Source organism: Stegodyphus dumicola, chromosome 3, assembly GCF_044657685.1.
Source record: "Stegodyphus dumicola isolate Sdum_Otavi_A_Nest chromosome 3, ASM4465768v1".
In the NCBI taxonomy this organism is placed as follows: domain Eukaryota; kingdom Metazoa; phylum Arthropoda; class Arachnida; order Araneae; family Eresidae; genus Stegodyphus; species Stegodyphus dumicola.
The window spans coordinates 52,053,109-52,066,025 of NC_140770.1; the positions used below are offsets into that span (position 1 = coordinate 52,053,109).

At 31.5% G+C, this 12,917-nt stretch overlaps 1 protein-coding gene across 1 annotated transcript in view; it reads right to left on the reverse strand.

Annotated features, from left to right (window-relative positions):
• Nucleotides 1-6,995: 6,995 nt before the first annotated feature.
• The window catches only part of Tif-IA (RNA polymerase I-specific transcription initiation factor RRN3 homolog Tif-IA), a 42,509-nt gene continuing 36,587 nt past the window's right edge, over nt 6,996-12,917 (reverse strand). The window contains exon 13 of the mRNA XM_035357635.2: nt 6,996-7,153. Within this exon, the coding sequence (XP_035213526.1) occupies nt 7,052-7,153 (102 nt within the window). The 3' untranslated portion in view covers nt 6,996-7,051. The remainder of the gene's footprint in view (nt 7,154-12,917) is intronic.

Genomic DNA, 12,917 nt, shown 5'->3' on the forward strand with positions numbered 1-12,917 from the left:
CCATCTGCATATTTCAACAATTTTTACAACAACAGTTACTCAACAGTTAAAAGCATAATGCACCTAAAACCAATTCTGCCTTTCAGATATGCTTTTTGATTTTTTCCAATGAGATGAAGGCATGGAGAGATGACTGAGAAATGCTCTACAATAAGTAGAGCAGGATAAAATGTAGTTCAAATCATATGGTAAAAATCGTCACAATATGATATAGTATATCAGAAATAAGAATAAAAATGCGCATTTCTCTGTTTTGTAAATTTTTTACGTTTTTTAAAGCGACGTAAAAATATACCATTTACTTGATAAATTGGTTTTGAATAAATTATGTAAATGACATATCATCCCTCCTTTGTTCCTGTCGATTTTAAAGTTTCCCGCTCAACTTTTATTATAGATTAGGTTAGGTTTTCCTAATACGAGAAAACACACTAGGACTATCTGCCTAGTAGTAGCAATGCCTTCATGGAGGGCTTTCTAAGGTAAACTCGATCTTATTCACATTCCACATTAACATGCAGCCAGCTCGTTCGCCTGTAATCGAACACCAGTCATGTTAACCACTCGGCCACTGGTGAGGTCCATTTTTTAGTGTATATATCCAAATATGTATTCTTCACACACACAGACACATACATATATACAGGGTGTCCCGTAAATGATGCGACAAATTTCTGGGAAAGGTAGGGGACATCATAAGAATTAAGAATTGTGTAGGAACCTATTCCCAGATATGTCACTGTACGCCACCAGGGCGTGCTATACAGGAGACTGCTATTGGAAAGTGAGGATTGCCTCTTTCTAGCGGTAGGTACCATACGATGAGCATGGAACGCCATACGAACCTGGAGTTTGCAGACATGCACTTAGCATATGGAATAGCTGAGGGTAATGGGCTAATCGCTGTATGCATTTATTAAGAATGCTTCCAACCATACCACAGTTTGTTTCACGTCCTATATGTGTACAATTGAAAATGTGAAACAATTTGCATTTAACCCTTTCGGCCTTACTGGTGGCGTAGCGAGGGGACGGCAAGGGGTGTATGATGCTCCGGCGCCGCTGGCAAAGGGGTGTCAAATGGTCTCCAAAGAAGATTTTCTGGATTGGATTATTTAATTATGGCAAAGCACACGATCGCTATCTGCCTAAAGGGAGGGATGCATTCGTGGAGGACTTTCTAAGAGAAACTGGCTCATATACACGTTACACATGGGGAAAAACAAACACGAAAACGCCCATGCAGCAACCCGTTCGCGGGATTTGAACCGAACTACCAGTGTTCAGCGTCTTTACCGCTCGGCCGCTGGTGGGCCTCAAGATTTTCTGGAAAATATAATTAGTTATTTATTTTCCTGATTTGACTTATAAAATGTTTGCAGTACATCAACCATATATCTCCATATACAAAACGTTCTTTCTGACCACTTTATTTCTCTAAGAGATGTATTTTTATTTTGTTTTAAACAAAATGCATGTATAGCTACCGCTTTTTATTTTAAACGAATAACACTACCTTGTTCCGAATTTCTCAAACATATCCAGTTTCCAGAAATCGATTCCATAGTCTGGAAATGAAATTTTGAGAAACTCCTAACGCTTCCACTACAATGGATTGCGTTTGACTCTTCTGTAAACGACTGATGGCCTTCCTGGCTACCGATTCATCTCATTGAGACATCGTATAATTCACTGCTACGAAGCATTCAACGCATGTCAATTAATTTTAATCTCCCACTACAAAAGGAATGCTGCAGGTCGCTCCTTCCTCTATATCTAAAACACAGTTTTCGATGCCACAGACTAAATTTGCATATTCCGAACTTTGTACCATTATAAATTTCCTTTATATTCTCTTCTATTTCTGTTTAATAAAAAGTTATCGATTATGTGCTTATTTCATACAGAACCACAATATCCCCCGAGCAGTGAATGTGACTGCAAGATGTTACTCCGCAGTAGAAAAGAAACAGAACCTAAAACTCCATTACAGATCTATGGATAAAATAGTTTTGTTTTTCCAAACCTAAGCATCACACTTCAAATACTCCTTACTATTTCATTATCAAATGAACATTCGTTCAGCAAATTAAAATAAATTTTGACATATTTACAATCAACGATGGGACAAGATCCCTTAAGTCATCTAGTATTTTTAAAAGTGTAGAAATAGAAAAATTTGAAAGGATCGACTTTGATGAAGTAATTGATAAATTTACTTCATCCAAGGCAAGAAAAATGTATACACAGTAATTAATTATATTATAATATTGTATTATTATTAATAAATATATCTACTTATCTATAATATATATTAAACTTTTAATTATTTAAATATTGTACCTTTTTTAAAAACAATTACAAAAATATGTAAAATAAATAATACTTTTTAAACTAATTCTAGATCATCGTATGTCTGATTGTATGTCAGTGATGGGGAGCTCGTTAAATAATGCATGCTCCAAGTTTGTAATGTTTTATGACGAGACAAGAAAAATAATTTTGAGACTATAAGCTTATCTTAAAAAATGGTGACTTCCATCTTCTAAAAATTTGGCATCACGATTAGAGTCAAAGATTGGCCAGTTTAAATTTTGCTCCATAGTTATGAACGAAAGCACTGATATAAATGATACTGATCAATTAGTATTATTTAAAAGAAATATTGATAAGAACTTTAAAATTACAGAGGAACTGGCGTGAATGTGTTCTTTAAAGGGAACTACAATGGGATGTGATATTTGCCGTGAATTTCAGGAAGGGCTTTTAACTTTGAAAGTGCCTATAAACATATATATGTAATATTACGACCGGTAGAGCGCCAAATATGACATGGAAAAAATCTGGATTTCTTAGACTCTTTAATCAAAACTATCCGAGGAACAATGTTATTTTTCTACATTGTGTTATCAAGATGTTCTGTGTAAATCTGCATTGAATATGAACCCCGTACTTGATGAAGTCATGAAGCTTGTAAATACTATTCGATCTCGTGGGCTTAATCACAGGCGATTTCGAGATTTTCTTCAATCCATGCAATCTGAATACTCAGATGTACTGTATTATACGAAAGTAAAGTGGCTTAGTGCAGGATGAGTTTTCTAGCAATTTTAACAGTTGAAAGACAACATTGTGTGTCGTTCTTCGATGAGAAAAAGTGTTCTGTGGAGTGGGAAATGTTAGAAGACACAGAATGGTTTTTAAACTTCAATTTTTAACAGATCTTCTTTGTCATACGAGCAACTTGAATGTCAAGATGGAAGGGAAAAATTAATTTATCGACAATATCTGGGCTTATCTCAAAGCTTTTAAACTAAAACTTAATTTGTTTGCTAGGCAGCTAGCTAAGAATGACTTGTGTCATTTGAGTAAATGAAGTAAATGAAGAGAAACATAAGAATTATGAAGATGGCTTGAAAAAAACTGCATTTTGAGTTCGAACACAGATTTCAAAGTGTCAGTGCCATTAAACCAAAATTGAATATTTTTACCATGCCTTTCAACGTAAATTGTGAAGCAGTGAGGTCAGATTTACAGCTTGAATTAATTGAGTTGCAATCTAACAATCATCTCCAGTTTTTTCTAAATATACCAAAGTTAAAATTTTATAAATCATTATCAAAAGTAAGTTTCCCAAATTTAATATCTCAAGGCCAGAAAATCAGTACTATGTTTGCTTCATCTTATATATGTGAACAAGTGTTTTCAACTATGAACCTCAGGAAGAATTATTTCATAAGGCTGACAGACGAGCATTTAGCCTCGTTCCTTAGAATCAGTACATCTCACTTCGAACCTCAATATAAGGTGTGTATTTAATTACGGCAAAGCACACTAGGGCTATCTGCCTAAGAGGAGGGATGCCTCTGTAAAGGACTTTCTAAGGAAATCTGGCTCGTATACACGTTACACATGGGGAAAACCACGAAAACACCCATGCAGCCAGCCCGTTCACGGGATTCGAACCTCGGACCGAACTACCAGTGTTCAGCGACTTTACTGCTCGGCTGCTGGTGAGCCCCCTCATAAGGAACTTTTAAAAATGAAACTGCAATTTCCTTCATCTCATTAGCATATTTAAATTGTAATATTTGTATATTGTTTTTAACATTTTAGAAAAATTTATCTTAGCCCGCCACACTTTTTTTTCTATTTTTGCCCCACGACCGAAAACGTTTTCCCTTCCCTGGCTTAGACAATGCTCTTAATGCAACTGTATTCCCCTCTAATCATCTGATTTTTCAAAGTTCTGATGTATCCTGCATATAAAGCTAATGGTAACATAAAATTTGACAGCCCCAAAATTCTGTTTTAATTATGCAACATCAGATATTTTCAGCGATTGGCTGGAATGAATAATAAATCTAATGCCCTTCACATTGCTCTTCTAAAAACATACCTGTCTTCCATAGACAGCCTAATATTTAGAAAACAGTCAGTTAATTCATGTATTAAGTTCATTACATCTTAATTTTTTACACTCAAAGAAAATATACTCTACAGTTTTAACTTCAGATATACTATTTAATTATTGCAGAACAGTTTCAATATATGAAGTTAATTTATGTACAGTAGTTCATACATATGTACATGTCCTTTTATTTATTTCTAAAAGAGCTTCAAAAATGAAATTATATTACATGTGAAGCTGTCTTAATATTCAGGGCAATACAGCAATTAAAATTACCTAACCAAATATTGAACAGAAATAATTTACACAGATTTAAAATTTAAAAAAAAAAAAAGTTACATTCAACTTCTCTTGTTCTTTTTTATTATCTAATGAATATTACTTTCTGGATTTGTTTTGTAGTTTACTGCAGGTTTTACAAAGTAGACAATAATTTAATGCTAGCTTGTAGGCATTTTAGCCATCCAAGAAGGTGTTATTATCACAAAGATAGTAAGGAGTTTTAGGTCTCAAGCTAGCAGTAGCAGTAATTTTATGATAATGTAATTTATTTAATAACCTGAACACACCAAATACCATCATATTTCGTACTTCTGCCAATTTCCAGCATTATACTATACATAACTGCCAATGATGAAATATAAAAACCCTGGACTTTTCCAGTTAAGTGGCAGCACACTTAAAAAGAATTCCAAATTGACTAAAATTCCTTTTACCCCCTTAACACATTTGCCCACGTATGACATGGGCGAAAGTTAACAGGAAATTTACACATGCCCATGTCTCACCCGGACGGTCTTGTATATCGTCTTACTTTCTTCCTAATGCCAGTTTGAGATCTGTTCTAGTAAAAATAGATCGGCTAGATTATAATTAAACTTATTTACCATAGAGGTCACCACTATGCACACATGGTGCATTTTGATGATTAGTTATAAGTTTGTTAGGAATTCTTTGTTATAAAGCAGTTGTTTGGTGTAAAGAAAAGGTAATATGTCTATTTTTACTATGTTAATTATCATAAAAGTAAACAGTTAACCATATAAATAAATTTTTACTAAGTATTTTGTAACTTGTTTAGAAAAAGTTATCTGATAATGAGAGAGTCTGAGGATTTTGAAATGCCAATTTATCAGAAAGTTTCAACGATGAAAGTTATGATCTCTTGAGAGTGATGGAAGTGAATCTGAAGATAACGATGACGAGATTTTAGCTGTAGCAAGAAATTGGCATCAAATTAGTACAAATCAAATGATAATTAGTAAAACCCGAAGAAAATAACTTGCACTATACCTACATACTCATTTTCTGTCAAAAAAAAAAAAAAAAAAAACTCGATCATTGTTTTACCAGTTTTTCCATAAAAACTTGTGCTTTAAGGAGTTAATCATGGTTATTCAATGGTTTATATAATTCTGGCATAAAATATATTAATATTTAATTTGATATTCTAAATTTTATGTTCTTTGGCTAATTGCATTTTATAATTTTCTTACACTCGTATAATGAAAAAAATCCCACATAGGGAGAAGGAAAGCTCTTATTCATAAAAGTACTTTTAAATATGATCGAAAAGGGGGAATCATTATTAATGTACATACTACTGTAAGGATAAATTTAGTAATATACCATATATTGATGTTAAAATGAAATTAAACACAAATATTTAGTAATTAAACACATAAAAAATGAAAATCACTTGAGGCAAGGGAATGAAATTCACACAATTAAGTTTTAATAATTTAATAAATTTAATTTATTTCTGACACAAACACCAAGAGATTTAGTGATTCACTGGAAGATGTAATGTACAACCAAAAGAAATGGCAGCCATGAAAATAGAACCTTCATTGCTTGTCACACTAAGGACCACTCTCATGAGAGATGAGAAAACAGGCATATAACAGAAGCTGCTTCTTTTCATCTCATCTTCATTAAGCTTTTCATCTCTACCACAGCTAGTTGATGTCCATTTATTACAAGTCAAATTATTATTGTATTTATAATGTGCATTTGCAATTTTTATTACAAATAAATAAAAAAAGTTAAACCTATTTTCAATAAGATTAACTAATTAAATACAATTCCATCATATTATATATGTATGTATAAATTCAAAAACTGCATGAATTTGTTCCCCACCCCTTTGAAAAAATTATGACCTAAAAATGTTTGAAAAATGTACGATTACAGCAATACTACCAGAAACTGTAACGCACTAGCAAAAGTGTATCCTCACACAAAGAAATTGTTTTGAAAGCAATTTTGTATTAGTAGTTAAAACTATTTATGATAAAAAACTACTTAGTAAGATCATGGTTTTTTGAATTTGCAATAGCTAATTAATTACTAAGAACTTTCACCACCTCTTATAACCATTCTAGTTTTGAACTGAATAAGACTAATGACATGAATTTAAAATTATCTCTATCATATTTAAGATTCACTCAATGTTTAAACAAGCCACTATTCTAATAGCACAATTTTCTTGGTGGATCAATACAAACAAGATAATGTTACATGAGAATATGGCTTTCAGATAATGATATATAGTAAGAATCAAAAATAAAATATTAAACAGGTCCATATCTTTCAATTTCTTTATTTTAACAATAAATTAAATCTAAATACTATGTTACATCATCCTTTATCGTGTTTTAAAAAATTAGATTTCTTGAAACCTGGAGATGTACCATATGAAAATAAATCATCATTTGAAGGAACTTCAACATCTTCATAGTCCTACAAAATGGAGAAACAACAATTTTATTTTCAATTCAAAAACTAGTAATTTCCATATCCAGCACCTATTCTTTGAAGATAATGAAATTTTGAATAATGCAGGGTTAAAGCAATAGAGTTACATTTATATACATCTTCAAAAACAAACAGAAAGCAAGTTACACAAAGTAATAGAACAAAAACATAGAAAACTAATGCAGTAAAGAAAGCATGGCCTTAACCCTTTAAGGATGGGAGTCCCATATATACCTTACCTGCGAACATCTCTCACAGCTGGGTGTTCTACCTATGTATCACTGGAAAATAACCTTAAAGGATGATTGATATGTATGCACATTTTAAGCTGAACCATATTTCATTGAGCACTAGATGGTGTACTGTATCCATTACTGAACACAATTTTAGATCCTGACTGTTTAATAACATTCTCCCTAACTTTGGTGTTAGCTGTTGTGGGGGAGGAAGAAGAGCATAATGTAAGCAAACAGAATTTGGATTTTTAACTTGCCACATGCTATAAACATTCACCAGGGTTCGTACACATTTCTGTACACGGAAATTAAGTACTTTTAAGGACCTATGAGCAAATGGGAACTGAATAAATTCAATTAAAAATATTATTCTATTCCTGAATTTCACTTTAGTAATACCATCCTAAAAATAAAATGGATCCCTAAGTATATGCATTATTACTAAACGTGAATTAACTAACATAATTATTAATAAGTTTGAGAATAAAATAAACTTCATGCAGTTTATTATCAAGTAGCATCAAATATTTTACACTTATAATAATTGGACATATTTAAAAGAAGATAAGTGACATTTACGTTTTACTAATAGTTAGCTTTATGTTGATTTTTTTATGTCTTATTTTGTCACATACTTGGTCAGTCTAAAGCGGAGGTTCTCAACCGGTGGTACGCAAGAAAAAATAGGTGGTACACAGAGACGCAAAGTATTTTTAATTATTTATTTCAAAAATTAAAACAGCAACATCCTGATTGAGTTTTTTCTCTAACACTCGTAAATTGATGCGATCTGAGCTTTGTTCACGAGTGGTGGTGGTAGTAGTACTTTGGTGGTACTAAAGGTTTTCAATTTTTATTCAGATGGTACACATTAGTCAAAAGGTTGAGAGCCGCTTGTCTAGAGGTTTAGTAAATAGCAGGTACATTTTATGTCAAATGGCATATGTTAAAATGAGAAGTATCATAATCAGCATTATTCATAATAAAAGACTTATGTTATCACTGCTGCTGCTTGTCTAGAAAGAGACCTGCTGATTAGAACAAACCTGAAAGGCATCATGTAGGCACGGTTGGCAAGTGTTAAAAGTTAGTCAGGCTCTGATGCAGTTAGTGTCATAGCTTCGTATAGAGTTCCAGGGATTGTAACCCAGTTAATATACTTTCAGGTTCCAATAAGCCATTAAAGCACCAGAGGTGATAAGCTGTTTTGTATTAACTCTCACTAGATGCAAAGAATAAGCTTTACTTGAATTTCTACATTTTTGTGTTTTATCTTGTGACCACAGTGAGTATTAATGATAGGCAATAACTCGCTTTAATATGTAGAGATAATTTTTAAGGGTAAGCACTTAAGTTATAAATAATTAAATTATGTAAATAGGTAACCTTAGTCATGGATTTACATGGTGACTATTAAATTTTATTTTTTAACAATATTTGTTAAGAAAGCCCTATTAAATTCAAAATCTAATAAAATATCCCAGTTGAAAATACATGTTATTTATGACACTGATTCTTAAACAGTATTAGAATACTTACACATTAAAAGCTACAAAACATTTATGTTTTGTAACAACAACACTCACAAAATATTTATCAGTCATTTTAATTTGAAGCCTTCCCAAACGTTTTGGCTAGTTTATACCGATTTCCTTCTCTTTACGCATATTTTCTAACAATAATTAGATATTTGTCTCAATATGCAAACCAATGCTCTCGCTAGTTTCTGCGTGCTTTATCTCCTAATTTGTCAACCTCTCCACAATGTACCTATGAGGGTTTACTTGATCTGGTAAAAGTTAAATAGTCCAAAACCCCCGATAGACATGAAGCAAATTATCACTATGTCTGAAAGTAACTACAATATCGGACAAAGGTTTAAATAAGCCTCTTATTTGAAAAGAACTTAGAACAAACATAAAAGTATGTTCTGATGCTAACAAAGTCAATTATATCTCACGGTGACGTAATTAAACAAGAACAGTCAAATTCAAACTAAAAAGGTGGACTCAAAAATTATACAATTTAATTTTAATCTGGCTCTAACTCTATCATATGAGGAAACAGAAATGGAAAATTATAGTAAAGGCTGAAATCATAAACAATTGTGTAATTTACATAATAATAACTGCACATATCTTTGTCGAATAATTTTCTTTATGTGTTCAGTTTCTTTCTTCAGCATGTTTCTTTTTCATTTTAGAATTTTTGGATTTAATTAAGGATTTCTGTTTTTCTAAAATCACTAAATGCATTTAGAATGTATAGAAAAAGTGAATAATTTAATTTCTTTCGTAATATGGATTTCAGAAGAAATATGAAATATATATATGGTAAAGGCCGGTTACAGAGCTGATGTGGCAGAATTTTTAGAATTTGGTAACACACCAAACAACAAAATCTAGAAATGGCAAAACTTTTAGAATTTAGACAGGCATTGGAAGCAGAATTTAGAAAGGCACTATGCAGCCGAATTTAGGATCCACAGATATTGCATCAAATGGGAAAATGTGTATGATGCATTAAAACATATTAGATGGATCTTTTAAATTGTTAAGTTTTCAATTTTTTTATTAATAAAAAAATCCCTTTCTATAATGCCTGCCCAAGTGATACGATTAGAAGCATTTTTGATATTTTCCATGCTTGTCTCTAGTGAAAAGTAGAGAAAATAAAGGGAAGATAAACATGTTAAGAAAAAGATTCTAGTATCAGGAATAAAACTCTCAAATATTATTCATGTCTTCATTGTTCTTCCAGACGTTCTCCAAAAAGTAAGAAATTCATCGCAAACATTCTGTAAAATACATCCATTACGTGTTGATACCATGGAGACATTTTTCACTTTGTCACATATTTATCAAATCTTCTAGAATCGTGGGTCTATAAATCTTGCTTTCAAATCCTTCTAAATTTTCCAAGTTGCAATGTCAAAGATACTAAAGAAAAATTATCCCAACCAATTCTGTAACAGCAAAAAGCCAGAAATATATTGGGGGGGAAAAAAAAAAAAAAAAAGGAAGGAAAAAGTGTAAAATTAATTTTATACAGAAAACTGATGCATATTCTGAGAATTTTGAATAATCCGAGACAATTACATGGGGAAAATGCTTACTATGAAAAAATTAAAAAGAACACATTTTTAATTAATTACATAGCTAATTTTGCTTTTACTGAGAGCTGTTTCGTAAATTATGCTTTATAGCATTATACCTTGTTTATTTTTCAGATTCAAAATATTGTAAGTTGCATAAGTTGAAAAAATGAAACTTTATATTATGACAGGGGAAAATAAAAATGTTTTATTTTAATGTTATTTATCAAAGTTATGATGCTTTTTAAAAAAAATCGTCAAAAAATTCTGATTTCAGAATTAAAAAGTTTCTATAGAAACTGGTCTTAAAATCTCCAAAATGTTGACAAGTTGCCAAATTTAGAACCGTTTAATAAAAGAATTCACATTCCCAAAAACGAAAATTGTTTAAGAGCTCTTTATTACAATAAATGAATTTCGAAATGCTTATGTTTCACTTCTTGCTTAGAAACTCAAGTATCCTGTCATTTATATTAAAAATAGAAACAAATTATAACCCATTCAAAAGATAACCATATACGTCAGTGAATCGCCAAAAATATTCCTCCAAAATGCTAATTCACACTCAAAATGGCAGTCGTAAAAACAGACAGAAGTTTCAGATGATTAAAATTAGGACCTTCTACTGATTTTGGCCAAAATTAAGGACTTTTAAGGGCCAAAAATCGATCCCAAAAAATTTAAGGACTCTTAATGACCGTACAAACCCTGTGTTAGGACAGCAGTTTAATTTGGCGACGGAAAATGTATGGTCAGATAAGAAAAAGAATGCTCACACCAAATCATACTTTATCAGTCTCACCTAAATTATGATCATATTATCATTCGTATTCTGGCAATCTTGTCCAAAAAGGATAAAGCGAATTCCTTTGTTCCCAAAATGAAGGATTCTCTAGGGCAGTCTAGAAGCCTGTTTCATCGTGATGTTCACCGCACAACATCGGCCAATCAGCGGCAACAATGCTAGTTTATCGCCGAATGAGCTCTGATCTAATTTGTATGAGGGGGAAAAACCAAAAAACTAGATATTAAGTTAACAACAGCCCTCTTTTCCTCATGCCTTTAAAAAAAAATCTGACGCGTACACTACATGCACGGAATATTAAATTATACGCATTTTTTCTTGAATTTCATTTAAACTTATAGGATTTAATTAAATCTACATCATCGATAGCACATAAACCACAATAGAATATATGCACTTTTTAAAATTCACTATATTAGTTTACCATAGCGACACTCTGGCGCTGAGGATCACTTAACAACATTACATTTTGCCCATATTATAACTTAGAATGCATATAAATTTATATCATTTGAAGAATTATCTAATCGTTGCCACATGTTCTCTTCAAATACTATAATAAATCTAAAACAATGTATAAAAGAAATTAAGCAAACAAAACTAAAAAGAAGCAGTTTTTCAGACGATTCAGTATTTCTCATTTTTCGACAAGGTAAAAATACATAAAAACTCAAAATATCTATATTAAAAATTACAAAGTAAATCTGAAACACTTATTCCCTCGAATAAATTCCAGAATGAATTAAGCATGATTTAATTTGCAATAATAAAAGAAGGCTTCATCTTTGTTGTTGCAAAGCTTAGTGTCTCTACATTGGCAACAAATCTACTATTTTGCTGTTTCAAATGTAAACAAACATGTTATTTAAAAATTAGGCTTAACTGCACTTAAGCAGTTTTTAAATTGTTGATAATTCTACAAATATTGCTTGCAGATTTCTTAAAGGCATAAAAACTTTAACCGGAAGATAAAAACATAATTCAATCATTTTTAAAGCAAAAAAATGCACAATTTACAAACATATAAGAGTAAAACAACTGAGATCACTGAGCCGGGTAACAGAGTTTGAAATCACAGAGTTATTTTATTAACTAAACAATAAATGCACCTGCCCAGTAAAAAGATCTTTCTTTTCCAGAGACTTTTGTCTGACCTCTCAACACACTTGTTCCCCAAGCTAGTATTGCGATTTTATAAATTATTTCTTATGGTTTAAATGTAATGTAAATATACTTTGCTGTAATTAAAAATAGAAATCGCGTAAACTTTTATTTAAATTAAAAATATTTTCTGAATATTTTGAGACAAAATACAAATAAAATAAGTATGAATGGGAAATGAATGATCCGTACCAAAGCCAAAAAGACCAAGTCCCCACCCCATTAACATAAAAAAAAACACAAATTTCATGTGCCAGATGAAAAGAAACTAAATAACGCTGGACATATACCAGTGAAATTTAGATCCAATCAGTGTACATTTTGTAGCACAAGGAAGAAACATCATAGAAGATACATGTGCGAAACGTGCAATGTGGGTCTATGCATGTACCAAACAAAACATGCTTTGAACAGTGTGACAAAAAATATTTGTTCTTTGAAATTTAAAAAAAA